The sequence below is a fragment of the Alligator sinensis genome, unplaced genomic scaffold (assembly GCF_000455745.1).
Source record: "Alligator sinensis unplaced genomic scaffold, ASM45574v1 scaffold512_2, whole genome shotgun sequence".
Taxonomy (NCBI): Eukaryota; Metazoa; Chordata; order Crocodylia; family Alligatoridae; genus Alligator; species Alligator sinensis.
Genome location: NW_005842182.1, coordinates 1,764,681 through 1,788,929, shown reverse-complemented (window position 1 = coordinate 1,788,929; position 24,249 = coordinate 1,764,681). Strand labels below are relative to the sequence as shown.

The 24,249-nt window shown below is 41.3% G+C and overlaps 1 protein-coding gene across 6 annotated transcripts in view; it reads left to right on the top strand.

Annotated features, from left to right (window-relative positions):
• Positions 1-24,249, top strand: part of PALLD (palladin, cytoskeletal associated protein) — a 355,143-nt gene that overhangs the window by 148,696 nt on the left and 182,198 nt on the right. For 4 of the 6 annotated variants that reach the window (XM_025207130.1, XM_025207129.1, XM_025207134.1 and 1 more), the window contains 6 exons: positions 1,254-1,320; positions 2,979-3,084; positions 4,271-4,345; positions 6,736-6,877; positions 7,229-7,252; positions 22,992-23,111. In XM_025207130.1, coding sequence (XP_025062915.1) covers positions 1,254-1,320; positions 2,979-3,084; positions 4,271-4,345; positions 6,736-6,877; positions 7,229-7,252; positions 22,992-23,111 — 534 coding nt within the window. The remainder of the gene's footprint in view (positions 1-1,253; positions 1,321-2,978; positions 3,085-4,270; positions 4,346-6,735; positions 6,878-7,228; positions 7,253-22,991; positions 23,112-24,249) is intronic. The other 2 variants (XM_025207131.1, XM_025207133.1) reach the window with 2 other exon arrangements.

Here is a 24,249-nt window from a genome sequence, read left to right as displayed (position 1 = left end):
GTAAATGTATAATCCACTCCTGTTCAGCAGTAGACACAAGGATAAATCTGTCTGCCACTTTGTAGCAAGTATGAGCAAGTATCTGGATATTGACATATGATATCATTGTCAATTGTCATTACAAATCTGTTGTTGCTTATTAGTGGAGCACCTTACTTAATGAACTGGGAAATGAATGACAGGTTCAGAAATAAGGTGACATAACTAGGCATTATGATCAATTTATAATTCCATAATCTACTGATACATAGGGAATCTTAAAATAAGTTGACTTCTGAAACACTTTTTGAAAACTGTATTTTTTTATAATATTGTTTAGGATACTCAGATTTAATGCTGTCTGAAAAAATCCTTGTTCATACTCAACTACCCTGTGTATCTTATCCGTTTAACATCTTTTTCTCTCCACTCTTATTTTAACACTCACTGGTTGCGTCTACATGAGACACTGACTGTGCATTTGTTACTGTGCAGTCATTTAGCACTTGTTTTTTCTAAAGTACTTATATAAACATGTACTAAATGATTGATCAGTAACCCAAGTTACTGCACAGTAACACCGCTGAACACTTTTATGTGATGCTACTGCACAGTAGCCTACTACTACTGCGCAGTAGCATCACATCATAGTTTTTGCCACGCTACACTACTGCGCAGTAGTATTGGGCTACTGCACAGTGAGCGTCTCACATAGACATGGCCACTCTCTACAAGCCACTCCTGGTATACTGGAGTTCTTTATTCACAGGCTCCCTTGTTTTGAAAAATATGCTTCTTAAAATTATTAATTCAGTTGTAGCAAATTCATTCTAATTATATTTCCTAAAGTTAGAGCAATCAAAAATGAACATGCCACACTAATTCTTCTTTTTGTAAAGAAAATAGATTTTTTAAATGTTTATCTAGGCACCTACAACTTTAGCCTAATTTGTATTAATACAGCTAAAAACCCAGGAAAGACAATAGCCAAAGAAATAAATAATCTGATAATGTGTACCTACACGGTTTTGGTTCCTATACTGCATAAAGTTCATAGTTCTGAGGACATATTGCGTTAAGAAAAGCTAAGGTATTTCTCAGGAAAAAAAATCTCAACTCTGAGTTGAAATTATTTTATTTATGCTGTATACTACAAGTCTATTCACAGTAATGCTTTATAATTCCAAAGCAATAGCATATTTGTTTTTTGAAGTTAAGCATAGTATAGGTCAGAGAAGAGTTATTAAAGGCTTTGAATATGCTTTCTTTTCTAGGTGCCAGCTCAACCGATTCTGAGAGTGAAAATTCAGTTTTCAAATCAAAATCTGGAGCTATGCCACAGTAAGTGCAAAGTAACACAAATGATATACGTGTTTGCTAAGGAGCTATGTAAGAATGATAGCAAAAAAGTTATGCTCCGTCTTCACTGATCTTACTCTAACAAAAGCAGCTAACCAATGTTAATCAGTGATCAGATTATAAAAAGTACCAAACTGGACTTTGACATTAATACTTGTTTACGTGCTGGTTTTATTGTAGGATGAAAGCTAACCAAATAGAAAATAAATTTAATCTAATGGACACTGGTTTAAAACACAGATTGGATTAAAACACTTGCATAAAACACAGACATCCAGACTAACTACTCACCGAAAGCCTTATAGGAAAAGAAAATCAAATGTCTATGAAAGAAAGATTTAATATGGATGAAAAAATGATAATGTATTAATATCATATTCATATCTGAGGAAGGGGTAAATTTCCTGGTAATTCTTAGGGGTAAATTTCCTAGTAATTGAACAAAGCCAGAATTATAATGCGGGAAAAAATCTATTTGTCACACTGGATTTCAATAAGCATTTGGGGATGAAGGTAGTTTAAATGTCCCCATGAAACAGCTCCATTCTGAATTTTGCCATATTGAAATTCAGAAGGGTAATATTTTAAAAATAAAAATTAAATTAAAATAAATTTATCAATTTACCCCAAGCGAAGTGCTGCTCCTTGCCTGCCTGATTCCAGTATCTTTCTTTACCTCTCAGTTGTTGAAGTATTTGTGGGGATGGGGCAGAAGAAGAGGAATATTGAAAGTTGTATTAACAAGTGGCATACATCCTTGTTTAACTCATCTATAAAAAAAAAAACTCACGTTTTTCAATTGGGAAAAATTAAAAATATTTTTTTCCCAATTTAAAGGTTATAATTCACAGGGTACTTTAGAAAGCAAGAAAAAATCAATATCTTCTACTTCTGATGCTCAGATAATTATTTTTTGAATATGTCATGAAAATAATCTCACTCAAACTTTATCACAAGAGCAGCCTCTGTACTGCATGCCCTGTTTCTGTCTAATCTCCTTCGTTTGTGATGCAAAGAGAATGAACAAGGTTGTAAATGTGGACTTCATTAATATCCAAACTCCTCCTGCTTAGTCATGTTCGCTTTAAGTCAGGGGTTGGCAACCTATAGCTCATAGGTCAGCCTGTGAAGAGACTGGATCCTGACTGTCTGCTCAGGGAATTAGCAGCATGCTCTAGCCTAAGCAGCAGAGGAGGCATCCCCAGGGTCCTTTCGCCTACCATATTGTTTATTTTTGCTGTTGCAACAGAAGAGGCATCTCCAGAGTCCTAGTGCCTGCTTCTTCTATTTGCTCCCTTCATGGGATTTGCTGGTTACCGAGAGGCTACAGTGGTGTAACCTGTGGCAGAACCTGGGTCCCAAGCAGTTGCCCACAGCTGCAAAAGGTTGTCAACACTTGCTCTAACTGCACTGAAGAAAAAGGACCACTTACAGAAAAAGAGGGTAATGACTACAGGATAGACAGAGGACAAGAGGGAAAGCAATGGGAGCGTGGGAGGAGTGAAGAGAGAAAATATCGGATCATTCTCTTTGGTTTAGCTCTATTCTATTTAGGTTTTGAGTTTGTTGCTTGTAATACACCATGTTCAATGTCACTGATATAAAATCTAGTAAAGTGCTTGCTTCTCCCATTTGTCCAGGGCTCAGAAGAAAACTACTTCTGTTTCCTTAACAATAGGATCTTCTGCTCCAAAGGCTGGAGTCACCACAGCTGTAATTCAGCCTATTTCTGTGCCCAGTCAGCAGGTAATCAGACATCATGCTGTTCAGTCAATAAAATTTGCTAAACTTGCATCTCAAGAGTTCAATACTGCTAAGAGATGAGGGTCATTTTTTGCATAATTCAACTTAAAAGCTTAACATTTTGTTACCATATGAAGACATATAAATATATAAAAAGTGTGTTATAATACTATTTACTTTTATAGCCCATTCAGTTTGGGTCTTATCACATCAACAGATGTTTTGTTCTACATAGCTGCTTTTGCGAAGTTCATTAGCATGGTATCTAAGGATGTGAGAATACTGGTAATATAATAAAAATTACACAGGACATCATGCTAATATGACTAGTGGATAGTACCAAAAGAGTGTAAAACGAATGCATGTAAGAAAACTTCAGGCGCACATGGTTTATAATAGAAATATTGAATAACAAACAAGTCTTCAATCTTTATATCTGTGATTAATTTAAATTACTCCATTATGGTTTTGGTATGTAGTTCAAGGACAGTTAGTGTGCTATCTTGTGCATCACATATTGCAAATTAGTCTTGCAAAAGTTGCAAAGTATCTTTTTCTATATATATAATTCATGTTAGGCTGTAGAAAATCCCTTTTTCCCCTCAATATTACTATAATTGAAATTATTTATCTTTTCTCCTTTGGTTGGTTAAACTAATTCAAACTTCTGTCCATAGTTTTGTTCCAGAAAATTGTAGAAAAGTAGAGCTAGGAAGGACCTCCGGAGGCCATATAGTACAAGCCCCTGCCTAAAACAGGATTGTCCCTGTCTTAAACTATTCCAGACACGTGTTCATCTAATCTGATCTTTAAAAATTTTCCATTGTTGAACTCCTCCGACATTGTATGGTATATATCCAGAGATGTAAAAGTACTTAGTGTTCGAGAGATATTTTAAAGATATTCACAGGAATCAAACAGACAAAGCCTATTAAGATAATGACAGTTGGGTGCACTGTTCCCCAGGGGTGCATAGAAGTCTTTAAATCTTGCATTTCCATTTCAGAAGTATAACAGATGTGAAATCATGAGGTCACAGACTGAGTGTACTATAATGAGAACACCATAGCAGAGCTACGTACTTAAGAAACTGCATCAGATGGATAGATTTGTGTTGATAATAACTTATTGAAACTTTGCAAATACTAGTGTCTTTAGCATTTCAAGCAATTCCAGCCTTGTTTTCTAGGTCCAAAGTCCTACTTCATGTCTATACCGTCTAGATGGATCCAAGCCAGGCTGCTGTGCACCCATTTTTACAAAGGTCTGTGTTCTCAATCATGATCCTCCATTCCTGTATTTTTTTCTGTTCCAGTTTCTAATATCAGAACAACATATCCCTAACGTATGAACCTTTTAATAATATTAAAATATTTCTTGGGTAGATTTCTATGTGGGTATTATTAGCTACTTAAACAATTTGGGAATTATTACAAACATTAAAAACAAAACATTTGTGAACACATGATAATAGAAAGATCCATTACTATTAATGTGTCCCCTAAAACTAAAATCTGATGGTTTTTAAGTTATTTTAGAAACAAAACCGCTCATTGTGTACTTATACCAAAATTTCAAACATCGCATTTTTCATAACTACATATATTTATTTTTTAATATAAAGTTGTAAGACACTTCATTGTCAGCAATGAAATGCTGGTGAAAATCCTGCCAGGGGTTACTGAAAATCTGAGATTACTTGTAGTTTAAATTAGTATTTACTCCTGTATTCACCCTAAATCAAAGTTCAGGATATATACGGTAGAAGTAAATAAGCCAACATAGCAGCTATATGAAGAAGTCTCTTTGCTTTCCAAAACAGCTTTCAGCAATAAGTAACCTGTACTATCTATCCATCCTTCCCCTAGCATGAGTTTGCTTATGCTTTCCCCCCTCTTTTATACAAACTACAGCAATGAATTGCCAACTCAAGTTTTAAACTTCAGTCTTAATACCTTTAAATATCTTTAAGTGTGTGAGTATTCAATGGAAAGACTCCTTCCATACTTTTAAGCCTAAGTGCTTTCCTGGATCAGGATCCATTCTAAAAGCATAACTTTTACAGAAAAAGAGAGAAGTAGTTAGTCATATTAGTCTGAAGTCAGGCAGAAGGCAAGACAGGGTGGCATTAGAGATTAGTTCAGAGAGGCATAAAGTTTGATAGGTGACAGCCTATTATATCATATTCTATGACTATTTCCCAATCTAGATTCCAATTTGAAAACAGTATAATTACTCCAGCATGACTACCGCATAACCCATATATAAGACCTAATTCTTGAAAAATATAAGCTGGCTCTAATCCTCTAATAGTGAGGAGTTAACTATTTTCCACGGGTTCCTGTTTGATGATTTCAGAAGCTTCATAGCAGCTGACAAAGCAAGTTATCACCTACAAAAGCTTCTCTGAATAAGTTCTCTAAGATGCTACCCTGCCCTACTTTCCACAAGTAAAATAAAGGACTGAAGCAGAGAGACAGACAGCAAAAAATTACTCTCTTATTTTGCTCCATAATCTTAATATGGGCAACAGAGAACTATACATGGTAATTGTAATCTTCCTACTCACCTCTTCCTTAAGCCTGAGGTTTCATCTTCATTGGGTGCATCTACACATGCACTTAACTGTGCAGTAGATTAACTTGCTGTGGTGTAAAGCATCACAGTTTACACATGCAACACTATTAGACCACAGCAACTAATTTTCACCACCATAAAGTAGTACCGTCGGGAACAGTACTGTCTTATGGCAGTGAAAATAACTTGCGCCTAAACACATCTGTAAACACTGACCCAGGCGTAAGTTGTGCTCAGTCAGCCCAAGCAGCTAGAGGCCAGACCCCTGCCTGCCACCTCACCATATGGCTCTGCTCTTTGAGCGCTCTTGTGCCCCAGCCAGGCCCCCTCTCTCTTCCCCCCTGCCCCCAGCCACCCAATGCCATGACCCAGAGTGCAGGGATGACCCCCTGAGCCTGCTGCCAACCTGCGGCTACTCTGCCCCAGCTCAGACTGCTAATTGGATGTGTAGATGCACCCAATATGTAGCAGTTCAAGTGCACACATTATTTCTATTCCATTGTAATCTTGCAGGCTGTACTTTATCTTCTGACTTGGCTGCACACACACATATTGAATAACCATGTTTGCACTCTCATCCTGCTTCGACTGCTTCACATGTTCCAGAATAACATTTTCACATTCTAGCTGTCTACCTGAAAGTAGTATAATTACTCCAAAATGACCAACTTAGCCAATATATAAAACCATCTCCTTAAAAAGTATAGGCTGGCTCCAATCCCTTCATTTCACACCTGAAGTAAAAACTAGAAGATCATCCAGGAGCATTTACTTCTGTCAGTGCTGAGAGAAGTTAAGTTGGATGATGATTTCAGAGGAACGCCTTTCTGTAACCAGTGGTGCACTTCATCCACTCTAGCAACATGAAAAATGTATTTAAAATAACATAACCACTGTATTTAAGCACCTTCTGAATGAGAAAACAGTATGCAGAAAAAGAAAATTACCAAACTGCTAAGACTCAACAAAATAAAGTGGGAATGGGTGAGGAAGGGAAGTTTGATATGACTGTTTTTGAAGTATGGGAGGTGGGGGAAGTGTCTTTGGTTAATTTAAATCATATTTATCATATTCCAGGAGCTGCAAAACTCCACAGCATCTGAAGGGCAGGTGGTTGTACTAGAGTGTAGAGTCAGGGGAACACCTCCTGTGCATGTCAAGTGGTTTCGGCAAGACATGGAAATCCAAGATTCTCCAGATTTCAGAATTCTCCAGAAAAGTAAGACACAGACCCCTTGCAAGTCCAAAGTTAATATTGGTACTATCCAAAAAACAGCATGGAACTGAACTCAGCCAGGGAAAGTTATCATTTTCCACCATCAGAATTGAATGTTAAGTAAAGAAAATCTCTTATCTACTCATTTGAGTTATCGTAATGAAGACCAAAGAGAATAACTGTAGAATACAGACAGCATGGACATCTTGACGTTTTTTTTTTTCTGGTGATACCATCACCAGAGACAGTATATTTCCTGCAGTATTTCAAAATTAAACTTCTTTTCTTATTAACATAACCTTTTTCTAATGCATTTTTCTTGTTTATTTCCCCCCTGCATGATGTGATAAGCAGAGCCGCGATCTGCAGCAGAACCTGGTAAGAGATGTATGAAAAAATAATCTTTTGATTCACTAGCTCTCTGTGTTTGCACTGAAGCCATAAATAGAACAATGTTTCTGCAAAGTATTGGTAATATGAAACTCCCTTAAAGACAACCTATTCTTTATCACAGGCTTCATCCTCTGCACTGTACTAGACATCAATTCTTTTATTAGTTAAACAGTAAATTCCATTCAGACCAATGTGGAGGGCCTCACTGACTAAATCCTTAAGCCAGTGTTATTCTCAAAACATGAGCAATTTGCAAGCTAATGAGGAAAAAACCGCTCCCACAAAATTCCATCACCCAAATTCTACTGGCATAGTTTTGTAATACTAGACCGCTAAATGCTAGTTTCCCCAATTGAGCTTGTCAGCTGTGAGCTGTCCTAAATGTAAGCAGAGTTGGCTCACAAAAGCATTCCTCATTCCAGTGAAACTTTAAAGCATATTCACAAGGTAAAGTTCTTAGAACTCATTAGGCACAAACACTTCTGTGTACATTTTTTTTCTTTACTGCCTCTTTTCATCCTTTTAAACTAAACGCTACCACTAATATCACAACTTTGTAGTGAAGTGTGGTTCATTTAGTGCTTATATAGTGAAATGTAGTTCAGTATGTATGGTCACCTACTGTCTATGGTGGTGCTTCTGGTGTGACTGGATATTTTTCAACCCTTAGAGACTACAGTGTATTGGTCTTGAGAGAGGTTGCAGAGCAAGTCTACTTCTATTCAGTATCACCAAGCAGAGTATAGGGTGTTTTCATGTGCTTCTTGCTGCTACTGCTTTCCTAAGTTAAACCAGAAGAGCAGAAGATGGGTTAGTGAGTAACAAGTAAGACAGAAAAGAAGTGGGTTTTCTGAAAGAGTGAGGGCTTACACAGGGATGGGTACAGTCTTCTCTCACTAGGCCTTTCGCAGAAGGGAAAGGAAATGGAGAGGTAATTGTGTTCTTTTTCTCACTTTTTCACCAGTCTATCTTATTCTTCAGCAGAACACTTGCCTATGGTATTTTCTTTTTTTTAATTCTCTCTTTTTTTTTTTTGGACCAGAAAAATACTATTAATTATGAGGGTAGAAAAAGGGAGTGTGTACAATTACAACATACAACCCCACCACTTATTTGAGTGACAGATGGCATCGTAAAATAAGTATACTCATTTTCTATGGTTCTTCTGCATGCCTTGATTTAAAGAGGCCTGAAATGTGGATCACGAGACACAATGGAATTAAAAGAATGTTGGAATTCAGCATGTTTCATCAGACCAGTCCCTCTAGACCAGGGTGTCAAACTCACCCTACCCTCTAAGTTGGATCTGGACCATGGGAATCCTCGTGGTCCAGAACTGGATGTAGTAGTGGGGCAAGCAACAGCAGCAGGGATTACCTCAGCCATGTCTCATGCTCTCCTGACACTGATATGCGACCCCAGTGAAGCTGTGTGCCCCAGACTTTGGTGGTGAACCCTGCTCCCACTTGCCTTACCCCTCAACAAGCCCCATAGGCCAGATGACACAGCCATACATTTCACACCGTGACTTTAAAGGATTACAAATACAACTACATAACAACAAATATAGGCCACCCTAGTATGTAATCTTTAACTAATGTCCCTGGTTTAGGATTATAAATTACAGTACCCAGTTTGTTTCAGAATATTTGAAGCCTTTGGATATCTAGGGAGTAATGTGGCATATACTTTTGTTGTAGAATATGACTGATATTTAGCTATTTGGGCTCATAATAGGAAAAATTTCAAAAATGGCTTTTCAAAAAGGATTTAGAAATGCAAATCCTGTTGAAATTTGGTGAGTGCAAAAGATTTGTACTCCTAAATTTCTACATCACTCTTGAAAGTTTTCTCCATAATAGATGGCTTGCTACTTAGTAAATTGAGTCTGCCCAAGTTACTGCTTTTTAGACATTATGAAACAAAGCAGACCAGAGAAATTAGATCCTTTGGAAAAAATGAATTAATTTTCTCTTCAAGTCAGGAACAGTTTATGTTCTGTTTTTCCACATCTAACCCACCAGACACTGTGAAAACAGTACCCTTATCTAGTGTCTATATCAATATTAACAGCAATTTCTCGACTACCAAATTACCTGGCTTGTGTCTCCTACTATGACTTTTATCCCATTTCTTCTTCAGCAAGTTGGAAAGTTTCTGAAATGAGTAAAACTTAAGAGAAGAAGAGTTTAGGCAGTATGTACTTTACCAGTAACTCTCCCCTTTGCTTTTTTCGTTTCTAGTTAAAACCATTTTATCAAGCCTATGTGCTTTAAGTCTTTAGCTATTTTAGCAACCTTTACCTGCCCAATGAAGATGTATGTTCCTATGAGCTAAGTATTTTATATTTAGAAGGCAGTGTGTCCTACTGAATTGAACACTGGGATTCAGGAGGCCTGGGCTCAATTTTTGGCTCTAGTCTTTCTTATTCGATGATGTAAGTTGCCTTTCTGGTGCCTCAGCTTCCCAATTTATAGCTATTAACCTTCTTTAAGGTTAAGTGCTTTGAGATCTGTGGCAGAGCTTAACAATGGTGATGGTGGTGCCAGCTAAAATCAAGGGCAGAGCTAGGAAGTGGGATGGGGGGTTCTACTAATAGTGGTGGTAAATGAAATGTATAAACAATAAGAGTGATTCTGACTGAAGAGACCCAATCCCTTTCCAAGCTCTCTTGCTTATACTGTGCCAGTGGTGCTCAAACTTTTGTCCCCATGGACTGGATTAGTGGTTCTGGGCCAGTCTGTGGGCTGCATCCTGTGCAAGATCAGCACCTGCATTGGACTCCATGAGTCTGGATCAGGCCCCATGCAGCCTGCGTAACTGGATTACTCCCCATGCAGCCAGATTGGGTCCTGTGGCACCTCAGCCTGGCTCTGCACCACCTCCAATTTTTTGGACCTATGGGAAGCTCTGTGGGCTAGATAACATGGTTCCACGGGCCAGTTCTGGGCTGTGGCCCCAGGGGTTGAAGACCCCTGTACTTTACTGTTACTTGCTTGGGTCACTTGCATCTTTCTCCCAACTCTGGCAAACTCACAAACTAGTACCAGAGGATAAATATGGCATCCTTCCTGCCTTCTTAGGGGAGCAAGGTTGCACTAAAGAATCAGTCCATGTGTTCAGAGACTTATCTTGTTCCTAAATCATATACATATTGGCTTAAATGCTGCCAAGTTGCTATTTAGATACCTAACTGATAGAAGAGGATTTGGACAGACCCCTTTAGATCAGGGATGTCCAATTTCCCAGTGCTAGGGGGCTCGTCACAGACCTAGGGGATGCACATAGTGGAGGCTGCCCCTCTGGTCTCCCTCCCTTGCTGTGCACACAGTCCAGCTCCCCCTTGCCATGTGCACAGCCCAGCCTCTCCTCCCTGCCCCCTGCCCTGCAACACAGGGAGTCTGAATTCCCCCCACCGTGCATTTAGCACCCTTGACCTCCCAGACATGCACAATACACAAATACATGAGCAGCTTGGCTCTCTCCTTTGTGCATCATGCAGCACCCACAGCCCAGGTTCCTCCCCTGCCTCCTGCACAGCATGGGCAGCCTGGCCCTCTACTGTTGTATCACCCTGCTCCCAGAAGCACAGACAGGAATCAGAAGCCATAGGAGGGAGGGGGAGCCCAGGGACTCCAGGCACCACAGCAGCAAGAGCAGTGGGCAGAGTGGCAGCCGGGCAAGAGCTCACAGGCCGTATCTTAACCACTTACAAGCTGCTTGCAACCCATGGGCCACCAGTTAAATATCTCTGCTCTGTTCATATGTTCTCGCTCTAAAGCATCCAGTCCTGCCATTGTCAGAAACTGGATACTGGGCTAGATGGACCATTGTTCTGACCCAGCATGGTGCTCCTTATATTCTTACATTCCTATGTTCTTACAAAAATAAGTCTCAATACAGTAGGACTTGTCAAAACAGGAAAAAAAATAATTTTGTCCAATCTGTGGAGAAAATTTTAGATTGAAATAACAACTCTTGGATTGCCATTAGAAATAGTACAGCATCTTTACAATGAACAATTAAGTTGGTTCCAGAAAGACCATCAATACATGGTGTTGCTGTATGTTGCAATGCAGATCCTAGGAAAAGAGGTAAGATAATACATGTAAAAGAAGTGGCTTGTGAGCAAACAGGGATTTCAGCAACTGCTGAATGCAGACAGTGAACACATTAACAAAGACTGAGTATAAGAACACTGGCCACTATGGTGCCAGTGTTACACTCACATTTGAGCTGCACTGAGTTTCAGAAATTCATTTAACTACTTTCCAGTGAGATGCTATATTTGTCCTAATATGTTGTAGAACAGCTTTAGTAGCTGTCAGCTTTTGTCCAAGTGTTACTAAAAATCTTACAAGGCAAATCCAGTGAGCTCTACTGACTAGATCAGTAGTAATAATTTTAAAGAAGAGATACTCCATGAATTAATACAGCTGAAAGACTGTAGAACAGCTTTTTCTTGTCACTGTTATGTTCTATCTGGCTAATGTGTTTTACACTCCTCTCCCTGTCTAGACAGAATTCAGCTTGCATCACAAATCTCTTCAGACTGCTTTGTGAATTAATAGCTAGTCAGATTACCTAAGGCCAACATCACAGTTTGTCACAGTTTACCTGCTTCTTTCTTTGACATTTTGACTTTATGCTGATTGAATCCTTCAAAGAATAGTCTGCTTGGGGATGAAAAAAATCCCAAAGAATCATTTGCCAGCTGTTGATGCTTTGGCCATTACTCAGCTGTCTGGAGGCAGCCACAAACTGTATTGAATTACTGTAAAACAATTGTCTAATGTCATGTAAGAAGAAAGCTATATAAAATCATAAAATCATATTTTTTGCTTTGCCAGGGAAATGCTGCAATAAAATATAAAATTCATCAAAGCATATAATGCTGCGTTTTTTGATCAGAACACAGTGATCCTGGATCTTGGATCAGACTTTCTAGTTTTCATGTTTTTCATGTTCTAGGTCTAACAGTCTCCTAGAAAATTCCTAACGTTTTCTGCATAAATTTTGGAGGCTGAAAATATTATATTGAAACTGAAAACATGCTACAAAAGTAACCTAAAATTCAGCTTTTTCATCCTGAGAGTTGGAAAAACGTGTAGTACAAACTCTTCTTGGTCAGTGCGTGTACATGCTATAGACCAGAGATATCAAACTCAGATTCAACCCTAGGCCAGATCTATGGCCAGTGGCAGCTGCAGTGGGCAGGAGCAGGAGGAGTCTAACAGTGGCAGGGGCAAGCAGCCAAAGGGCAAGGAAATGCTATATCTGCACAGCCCTTGCAGCAGGCTATGCTCCCTGCTTTTCCCCCAGCTTCCCATTACCCATTGGTAGCCTGATGAGCCATATTAAATGGCACTGCAGGCCAGATGCAGCCCACAGGCCCTATGTTTAGCCCTGTTATAGGCCAAATTCCCAGCTGGCGTAGCTCCACTGAAATAGAAATGTCTGTGCCAGTTTTCATTAGCAAAGGATCTGGCTCTTTTAGTTACTTCAGAAAGCATGATGGCAACAGTGTCCAAATCTGGAGATGAAATTCTACTTTCAGAACTGAGAGGACAACTACGCCACTGCTCGGGTTCAGCACGTAGCTACTACAGAATGGCATTTCTGCTATGGTAAATGTGCAATGTAGACATAGGTGATAAGGAAATCTTGCAACCAGTCACATTTCCCTGACAAAAACTCATCACAGCAAAAGCACTAGTGACTAATTCCAGACGGTGATATTTTCCCCCTGAACTGGCACTGAAAAGCACTGTTTGGGGCTTGATAAAAAGCTGATGAATAAAGTTGCTTCACAGAGTAGGCTAATATAGGTCCTTGAGATGCTGAAAACATCTTGGTCTGTCTATTAATTGTCCTGTTTGGGGGGATGAGGGTTGTTTTGTTTTGCGTCTTCTGTGCTGTATCAGTAGAAACTGAGATCCCAGTTTTTCCTGGATGAACAGTAGTTTTCTAGCCTGGATGTTTCATCATGCATTTCCTATAATTGCATGATTTTGCCAAATATCACATCTTCCCTCCAGTTGACTTTTGGTCACATATTTCAGAGCTGACATTTCCTAAACTATCTGCAGATTTAGACTGCAAATCATCTGAATCATGTCATTCCATCTTTCAAGTGGTATAAAGGTGGATCTCTAATGTTAGAGTTCATGAGAATCTCTGCTGAAATCAAGGTGAAACAGCTCTGTGAGTGGGTGGGCAAGGTGCGGCACTGGTGACCAGGATTACCTAAATTAGAGGGTAAGAGTCAACTATTCTTTTCCTTGTTTTTGTTGCAGAACACTTAAGAGGTTTCACAAGACTACACTGATACTATCTGTATTTTTACTTGAGGCTTCTCTTTGTATCTGAAACACTGTAGTTATCACCCACATTCATTTTTTCTCTATTTTATACTTCTCTCTCCTTCATCACAAGATAGAGAGGCTGTCGGTCTACTAGAAATACCCTGCAAGTACTTTGTTACCTCTAGTGGTTCAGTGAATAAGGGTGCTTGGGCACGTGATGAGATTACCCTTTTTAGTGGTTTAATTGCCCTTTTTTAGCAATGTAATCTCATCACACTCTACACATTTGGCAGCATATTGCACTTTAATTTTGTCATACTGTACACATGCAGCAGCATATTGCAAATTAAATGACTTTGTTATGTAGTGAATTAAAATACATCCCAATGCATTATAGTTTGCTACATAACACATTGCAGCAATACATCCATCCCTGAGGCCCTCCACAACTCAGGGGTCACTCCTACTGCCTTCCTGCACTGCCCCAGGGTCAAGGCAGCCCATTCCTGAGTGGAAGGCGATGAGGACAGTGCATAGATTCATAGATGTTTGGGTCGGAAGGGGCCTTAGCAGATCATCGAGTCTGGCCTCCTGCCCTGGGCAGGAAAGAGCACTGGGGTCAGTCTGCCCCAGCCAGGTGCATGTCTAGCCTCCTCTTAAAGACCCCCAAGGTGGGGGAGAGCACCACCTCCTTTGGAAGCCCATTCCAGATTCTGGCCACCCTTACCATAAAAAAGTTCTTCTTGATGTCTAACCTAAGTCTGGTCTCCATCAGTTTGTGGCCATTGTTCCTAGTTACTCCACAGGGTGCCCTGGTAAACAGAGCATCTCCTATTCTTTACTACGCTCCCACTCCTGCCTCCAGTGAATTTGTAGGTGGCCACAAGATCACCTCTCAGCCATCTCTTGCGGAGGCTGAAGAGATCCAGGGCTCAACCTCTTCTCATAGGGCTTTGCCTGCAGACCCATAGACATATGAGTGGACCTCCTCTGAACCTTCTCAAGCTTGTCCCCATCCCTCTTGAAGTGTGGCACCCAAAACTGGATGCAGTATTCCAACTGCGGCCTGACCAGTGCTGCATAGAGGGGAAGTATCGCCTCCCTGGACCTGTTGGTCTTGCACCTCCTAATGCATGATAAAGTGTGGTTAGCTTTACTGATCGCTTCATCACATTGACAACTCATGTTCATCCTGGTGTCAACAATGACTCCGAGATCCCTTTCCACTGCTGTGCTGCTGAGAAGGTCCTCCCCCTACCTTTAAGCATGCTGGTGATTCCTTCTCCCTAGGTGCAGCATCTTACACCTGTTCTTGTTGAACTGCATCCTATTCTGTTCCACCTACTTTTCCAGCCTGTCCAGATCCGCTGTCCAGATCCGATTCATTCCCTACCCTCTAGTGTGTTAACTTTACCCCATAATTTGGTATCATCTGCGAATTTGGACAGGGTGCTTTCCATGCCTTCATCCAAGTCACTCATGAAGACATTAAACAGCACAGGTCCAAGGACTGAGCCTTGTGGGACTCCATTACCCACATCTTTCCAGGTCAATACTCACCCATCCACCACCACTCTCTGGGTGCAGCCACTAAGTCAATTTTCCACCCACCTGACTGTGTAATCATCTACGTCACTGCTGCTCAGTTTATCTGTGAAAATAGGATAAGATATTGTATTGAAGGCCTTCTTAAAATCCAAATAGATTACATCTACCTCAATTCCTGCATTTAAGCATTTTGTGACCTGGTCATAAAAAGAAACAAGGTTAGTAAGGCAGGATCTACCTGCTATAAATCCATGCTGGTTGCCGTTCAGCATTGTTTTTCCCACTGGACTCCCACAAATATGACCCTTAATAATTTTTTCAAAGGTTTTCCCAAGGATAGAGGTGAGACTAACCAGTCTATAGTTACCCAGATTCTCATTCCCCCCCTTCTTGAAAATAGGGACCACGTTGGTCCTTTTCCAGTCCTCTGGGACATGACCTGAGCACCAAGAGTGCTCATATAGCTGTGCCAGTGGCTCTGCTATGTTACTAGCCAATTCCTTCAGTACCCTTGGATGAAGATCATCCGGGCCTGCCAGCTTAAACACATCCAGTCCCTCCAAGTGTCCCTTCACTAAGTCGGCTCTAATAGTTGGTGGAATGGTTTCCCTTTTGTGCCTGTCTATGATCCAATTGGGAGATTTGTCCTGATCCATGTTCAGAAATAGAGAGGCAAAAAACTCATTGAAGAGCTCAGCCTTGTCCCCTCTATCTGTCACTAATTGCCCTGATTTGTCCTGTAGGAGTTCTGCGCTACCCTACGCCTTCTTTTTACTCCCTATATGTCTGAAGGACTTTGCTGTCTTTAATTTTTGTTGCCAGCCTAAGTTCCATTTCTGCTTTGACCTTTCTGACTGCCTCCCAGAAAGTGTGGGCCAAGTAGGTATACTCTGCCGTGGTGGCTACTCACTGCTTCCAGAGCCTGTATGCCTCTTTTTTTGCCCCTAGGCTTTCCTCGATTTCCCTGTTCAGCCAAAATGGTTTCTTGGCCCCTTTGCCCCCTTTCATGCGCAATGGAATTTTCTCCTTCTGTGCCGTATGATCGCTTCCTTTAGAAGTGACCATCCTTCCTGGACTCCTGTCTCACCAATGTTCCTGTTCTTCAGTGCCTCACTAACGAATCTCCTGAGCACACTGAAATTGGCCTTTCTGAAGTCTAGCACTTCTGTCCTATTGGTTACCCTTCCTAACCTATGCCAGATAGTGAATTCAGTCAAGTGATGGTCACTGTCCCCTAGGTTACCTTGTGTCAGTAGATCCCCCACCAAGTCCAGTTTGGAATTGGCCTAGTGGGACCATATACCTCCTGTATTAGGTGAAGGTCCTGTATGCAGGTTAAGAACCTATGTGAACGGTTGGCCATGTCCCTTGACTGTATGGCCTCTGAGAGCTGTCTGGAGAATTCCAGGTCCAAGTCCTCCTCCTGATGTGGCAGTCTATAGTAGACCCCCACTACCAAGTCCCTTTCCATCTGGCCCCCTTGCATTCTGACTCACAATACCCCTATTTGCCCCTCCTCTGCTCCCATCTTGATTATGGAAGATGTATATTGCTCCTTAACATAGAGAACAACACCCCCACCTTTTCTCCCTGCTCTATCACATCTGTACAGCCTATAGCCCTCAATGCTTACTGCCCAATCGTGGGTAGGGTCCCACCAGGTTTCAGTTAGCCCAACTAAGTTGAAGTTTTTGTTTGCAAGCAGGAGTTCCTCCTAGCATTAGTATAGAGACACTTGAGTCCCCCAATGGGTGCCCTTGGTGCCCCCCAGTCCTGATGCCCATCTGGCCCCTTAGTATTTACGTGGGCTGTTCCAGCACATGGCTCGTGGTCTGCTGATCCTAGGTTCTCTTTTTCATCTGCATCCTTGTCCCCTGATGAAGCTAGTTTAAAGCCCTGCATAGGAGATCAGCCAACCTGTAAGAGAACAGACTCTTACCTTTCAAAGAGAGATGAAGACCATAATGTCCCAGGATGTCCCTTTTGTGGAAGTGTGGATTGTGGTCGAATAAGCCAAAACCCGCTTGGTGATACCAACTCCAGAGCTGCAGGTTGACTTCTTTAATGCATGGAGTGCTGGAAGCCTTGGGAGGGGAGTGGTAGGGTCCCACATTTTTTCCCCCCAACACAGCCTGCCTGTCTCTGCCCCAGCCAGGGGGTGAGCTGCTGGTGGTGTCTGAACTGCAGAGGGCCTGGTCCTTCCCTCCATGGTGGTGCGCCCCCCAGGGCTGCCAGCTTGGAGCCAGCACCCAGCTTCCTAGCACCCCACCTGGGTGGCCCTGAGGGACACTGCCACTGCAGAGGGAAGGATGAGGGCCCCCCACAGCTCAGAGGCCACTCAGCCCACTGGTAGCTCACCCCCTGGCTGTGGGAAGGCTCTGCCGGGGGGATTAAAAAAAGCAGCAACAGTTCAAATCCTTTTTTTTTTTTTATCCAGTGGAGCCTGCCCACAGCTGTGGGTCGAGCTGCCAGCTGCTTCTGAACTGTGGGGGACCCCGGTCCTTCCCTACATGATGGAGCCCCTTGGGGCTGCCCAGGCAGGGTGCTAGTGAACCGGGTGCTGACTCAGAACAGCTCAGGGCCCACTGGAAGCTCACCCCCCAGCCGCGGGCAGGCTCTGCTGGGAAAAAGAAAAAGAGATTGGGCCCCTCACCATAAGTGACAGAGCCCTTTAATTGAATCAATGGGTTTTTAATTGTGACAATTAAACTGTTTCAGTTAAGGGAGAACTAAATCCCCATCACATATACAAGTGGCCTTAGGGACTAAGATTAAAGAGAAGATACCAGTCTCCCACAAGACATTTTCAACATCAGTTTTTCACCAGCAAGTATCACTGTATGTATCCACTCTTTCTTTTATGGCAGAAACTTTGTTGTGGCTTTGGAACTGTGTATGTGTATGGAGCAACATCTCTATGTATTGCATCATGATTAAAAACTAAAGAAAAGCTATTTGTGTTCCAGGATTATTCATGTATTACAATGGAGGAAGTTGAAGATCAAAGTTGAAAATCAAAGCTGTAGATCAAAGAAAAGCTTTAATTTCAGTGTGATGCACACAAACGTTCTGGGAAATAAATGCAGTCCATTGCAGTCTTTTTCAACAAAGAAATTAGTTAAATGTTTCAGAACTAGAATGCTAATCAAAATGGCCAGAAGTAGAGCAATTTTCCTACACAGCTAATAACATAACTACAATGTTAAGGTATAGCAGACTGGGAGTGAAGTTTTTTTAGCTAGATATAGTTCTCCCTTAAGGTGATTCTGACTGTCAAGGAATGAATGAAAAAGATCAGCCTCTAAAACATAACGTTTCCTTCTAGCCAACTGAAAAAATAAAGTGCTAGTATGCGTCAGCATTTTACATGTTTCACTTAGCAAAATGCTTTTGTATCTATTTAGTCAAGTGTCAAATTTGTTCAGAGTTTCTTTCTGGAACACATTTCTGTGATTAAATGACTTGTCATCTCAATTAGTACAGATATTATTTACTTCAATCATCAGACTGTATTTAGCACAACAACAACAAGAGAAATAAGTATATATGATCAGTATCTTAAGCCTTAACCAAATACCCAGAAAAAATAGGCATCCAGCTCCTAAGAAAGAAGTTCTTTAGCTGATTCCCACATGTACTGAACCAGTATTTTCTCCAGTACTTTCTACAGATGCTTGCTAATAAGTCCTTTAACTAGGATTCTGCATGGGATAAAGATAGTGTTGGTTTGGGGCGACAAATCATCTGAAGGCAATAGCAGTCATTTTTGCTTATACCAGGGTTGAATTTTGCTCCAGATATCTTTTGGGCACATCTGTAAGTGCAACTAATGTGCCTGAACCTTCTGTGAAGAAAATTCAGGCTCATTAAAGCATTTCTGGGTGCACATCTACATGGAGCTCCCAATGGGAGCAGTTCAGTCTAGGGATGCCCCTGCCCTCCTGTAGCAGCCAGGGGGAGCTCCAGGCTCCCCTGGGTGCTAGCACTGAGGGTCAGGCCTGGGCTGCAGAGAGCAGGTGAAAGCTGTCCAGGAGCAGGGGACAGCTTCCACCTGCACAGACCTTGGGATTGCAGCCCAGCTCAGCAGCACTGGCTTGGGGCAATGCCCTATGTCCAACTGTGGGAGTAAGTAGCACCAAGACCATGGGGAGATGTAGAGAGGAGGCAGTGCCAGGACTGGTGGGGGGGCGGCACAGGGGAGAAGCAGCATTGGGGGAAGAGCTTCCCCTCATATCTCCCCTTGGTCCTGGTGCTGCTTTTCCTCCATGTCTCCCCCCCAGTCTCTGTACTGTTCAGCTCCCAGCTCCCCCCAGTAATGGGTGAGGGGCAGGAGCTGACAGGAGCACGTATTCCATGGGCAGCGGTAGGTTTGAGAGGATAGGGGATCTCTCTGTCCCCATAGCCTTGCTGCTGCCTGTGTAGCACACACCCTAGTCAGCTCCTGCTCCTCTTCTGTGCCTGGGGGTTAACCAGGAGTTGAGCAGCACCAGGACTGAGGACAAAGAGCTCCCCTGTCACAGCACTGCTCAGCCCCTGGCTTCGGGGGGCAAGGGGGCGGAGCTGGGAGCTGAGCTGTGCCAGAGCCACAAACAGCTCCCTCCCACTGCCTGCTGTGGGTCCATGCTGCCTAGGCTGATCAGAAGCAAATTGCTTCTGGTCAGTGTCTATATGTGCACTACTGCACAGTATTAACGTGCTGTTAATATAGTACCTGTATTTGTTGATACTAGCAAATGACATGTTAGCCTAAGTTACTGCGCAGTAAGTCCTGCACATGTGCAGATGCTGATGCTTAACCACACATTATATTAGTCTAATGCTCAGTAAAGCATCTTGTGTTCTTTGATGCATTCTTTGATTAGTGAGATGCTTACAAAGGATTTCTAAAGCTACTCCTTGCTTCAGCCAGTGTTGCCATCATAGAGCATCACATATATACAGGTCAGTCGCATCATACGCGCATTTAACTTAGGCGAATTCAACTATACGCGGGGCGGGGGGGGCTTGAGTTTGCACGCAGTGCTGCCGCTTACCTGGAGGCCCATTATGGCGGTTACAGCCACAGCGTCCAAAACCTCCCGCTGTCACCATGGAGCCATTCCCAGAGCTGTGTGGCCGACTGCCGGTGGCACGCAGCCATCCCCACCACCCTGCGCTGCGCCGCTGCTGCCGGCCACACAGCTCTAAGTACAGCGCCACGTGCAAACTCAAGCCCTGCCCTACTTCCCACCCCACGTATAGTCACCGATATTCACCTTACGCGATTTTCACCTTGTGCGCTGACTTCAGACCCTAACCCCCACGTAAGATGCGACTCCACTGTACTAGGCAATCTGACTGTCCAACAGTTTAGGTCAAAAAGTCAGCCTGTCAATGCAGTTTATTTTACTATTGATGTATAAAATTTATTATTAATACAGGTTTGCCATTCAACATTAGTTTATAAGTAAAAATGATCATGGTAGAATATATTTTAATTAAACAAGTCTTTAATTATTGAAAAATATATTATCATCTCTTGATAATTCTGTGTGAATTATTACATTATATTATATACACCCTTATGTTTTGTCTTTTTTCATATACAGTTGTAAAAATATGATGACGCCACTGGATAGTACTTTTGTTCCATCATAACACAATGTGACTGATAAATTTATTATGTTGGTTGCAATTCCCATTTGTGGTTCTGAAATACTCATGATTTAGAACTTTGCTGTTCCTTTAACAGGAAATTAATATGGTTTCTGTATCAAATTACATTCCACGGAATTGTTGAATCCAGGAAGACTCATGTGCATTTAACAAGATAACATAGCTACTTAATACAGTACCTAAAACACAGCAATGCTAAAAAGTTTGACCTTTTTAGTTCAAAAACTAGTTTGTGTTACCTATTACAAGCCTGATAAGACTTTTCATGACTCATTAATCTTCATCTGGGTCAGATAAGTTCCAGCGTGCTACAGTACTACCAGACATCCTTTTGCAGTTACACAGAATGACTACTCTGAGCTGCCAAAAAATATGTTCTATTGTCTGAAAAAAAAAAAATCATGCCAGACCTTTAATTAGTCATTCCTTTTCAGCCTGTCTCCAACACAGGAAGTCTTTGGATATACAGCAATTTGAAAGAGGAAAAATCCTTTAACTTTAATTGAGACATCAGCTTGCTGCCCCTCAAAGAAACTTTAAGAACTACTCCCGGCATCTCATTATTTAATCTAAGAGAAATAAAACCTAGCCTTACTACAGTCCTTTGCAGAGTAATTCTCTCGTGAAAACTGGTGGGTTCTGAAATATTCAGCTTACTTCTCCAGTTCTGCTCCTTGCTATTTTTAATATGTTAAAAATCAAATGAATATGTAAAGATCTACAAGAAAGCACAAAATGTTTCTATTTTTTTCTACCAAAAGTGTCGTACAAGTTTAGTCACAAATTTCAAGTGTAAAGCTTGGGAGATGCCTATATATAGCTTATACAACCTGTGTTTTGAAAGGTGGTTTCTAATTGCCTAAAGAAACCTTGAACTTAGTATCCGGGATAGCTGTATACAAGTGGGATTGTTTAAATCTGCTTCGAAAATTCCTGTAGCATTTCAGTAGAACTATCACTATGTTGATATCTTTTTTTTAGTATCTAGTATCCTATGCAGTTCCAAAATTAGATAATATTAGGGAGATTGTATAGGAAAAACTGGAACTATAGCTCAGTTAATCAACATCATTACTATTACAGTACCTGAAAATGATGAAAGTAAGAACATGAAGCCTTTGATAAAGATCAAACTGTGATATGACCAGTCCCAAACTTTTGGTAGGTTTAGACTCTAATACAAGATTTCCAGTTTAGGTCCTACTGCATTTAAGTCAGGGAGGGCCATAATTTGGTCTCTAAAGTTGTCACAAGTCCTGTTGACTTAACTGACTCTTGCCTGTTAAAGGTCATCAGAGGTGTAAAAGTATATGGAAAAAGCAGGGAGTAAAAGATCAAGCTAAACGTTTAATCCAAACTAACTTTCGCTAAGTTTTTTTTTTTTAAGTGTATCTGGTTTTTAGTGGTTAGTTCTACCTTTAAAGAATGACAAGGTTCTTTAGGTAAATCCAATATCTTTTATTAGACCAACTAATAAAAGATTGGTCTAATAAAAGATATCAGATTTACCCAAAGAACTTTGTCTGTCTGTGTCCTTAGATCAACACGACTACAACCAATACCTTTAAAGAATGACACTATTTAATACCCTTTCTTCCTAAACACTCAGGGCATATATACACATGCAGGGAGGCTGCTCTGACATGCTGTAATTACAGTGTGTTAGAGCAGACTTAATTAATCATTGTGCTCCAGCAGATTACAGTATTATGTATATCAGCGCCCCTGCACTGAAAAATGGTGGTGGGGCGGTTTAAACTAAAGCTTGTTTAGCGAGTTGTAGTTTAAAGTGTTGTGCCGCCATTTTTCAGCACAGGGATGCTGATACACACGATGCTTCAGGCGCTTTTATTAGTGCGGCTCTTGGAGCTGGGTTAATTAAAGCACCTTTCCTTTTCCACCCCCCTCCTCAGCCTTCTGGAGCACATCTATAAATGCCCCAAACATTTCTTTTTGAATGCTCTACTTGGCATTCAGAATTGTTCGTATCTATGCCCTATGTGCTTGCCCAGAGTTCAGTAAAGCTGTGCAAGCAACACTTGCATGTGGAAACCAGTTAATTGATTACTTGCACATGTCAGTAAAGCTTCTGCTCCAAAAAAAATCACTGTTTGCATATTTAAAAAAAAATGGTTGGGAAAAACCTTTAGCCCCCTTTGAAAACATAGTACCCTAAGTAGCTGATCATTGGTTTGCTCCTCTCTGCTCGTTTCCAGAGGAGATCTGTACCCTGGTCATTGCAGAGACTTTTCCTGAAGATTCCGGAACCTTCATATGCACAGCAGAAAACGAGTACGGGTCAGCAACGAGCAGTGCACAGCTGACAGTCTGCTCAGGTATGCAACAAAGGGAAGGAGGATTTTACATTGCAGGACTTAATAAGTTGCTATATTCATGAGAAATCTGTGAAGTTTATCTAGGAACTTTCTTTGCAGAAAGCAGCTGTTTCAGGACACAGAAACTTTGCTGGGCACCTCCTTGCTGTACCTCCAATTCAGTCTTTCTGAGAGTAGTTTCACATCCCCCATCACTGCCTGAATCTGCTCTCTCCAAGTCTGGGAACTGCTTCTGGTGGAGATGGGGAAGGCTAATGCGTTTATCCTCAAAAGACATTAAAAAGGAACCATATGGATCCCCGTAAATATCTTCCAGAAATCCAGCTGCTAATTGAAAGGGTCAAATACTATCAAGCAGCAACAGCTGAATCAGCGTTGTCTCTTCCTGGAGCAACAGAGCTGTTCAGACAATTTGTTTTACTGAGACCAAAAGCAGCGGAAAAAAAATAACAACCGAAAAGCTGCTCACTAAGCAGCTAACGTGTTCATTAGGTTGGTTCACAAAGTAATACAAATATAGAAAAAGAACCAGTACTCTGTGAAGAACATTGTAGTAGTAGTATCCTAAAGAATAAATTACTGAAGAGAAACTGGACACATCTACACATTCATCAATGTGCCATAGTTACTGCGCATTAATCAATACACAGTAACTGGCACTACTGCGCAGTAGCACCGGTGCATGGCTTTTTAGTGACACTAACTGCACAGTAGTCTAATATTACTGCGCAGTAGCATATTAGCAGTTTTTGCTGTGACACACTACTGCATAGTAGTATTAGGCTACTGCGCAGTTAGTGTCTCGTGTAGAGAATCAAAAATCAGTCCAATGCACCCTCAACTATTTTGCGTTCTTAAAGATATGGGTCTCCCAGATTTGGCTCAAGAAAAAAACATTAAGAAATCCAAGTTGAATGCTGTTGACCACTTGTTAGTGCTAATGCCAGTAAGACAAACAGATTGCTAAGGCAGACTGGAGACCAGAAATGCATTCTTACTAGGGGTATCCAAAGTGGGCCATATTTGATTCAGTTTCAGCCCAATTTGGGGGACAGTGATTTGATTCGTTGATTTGGATCACTGTCCCAATTCAATTCAGGTGAATCCGAATCTGAAAATACTGATTTGGAAAAGCAGT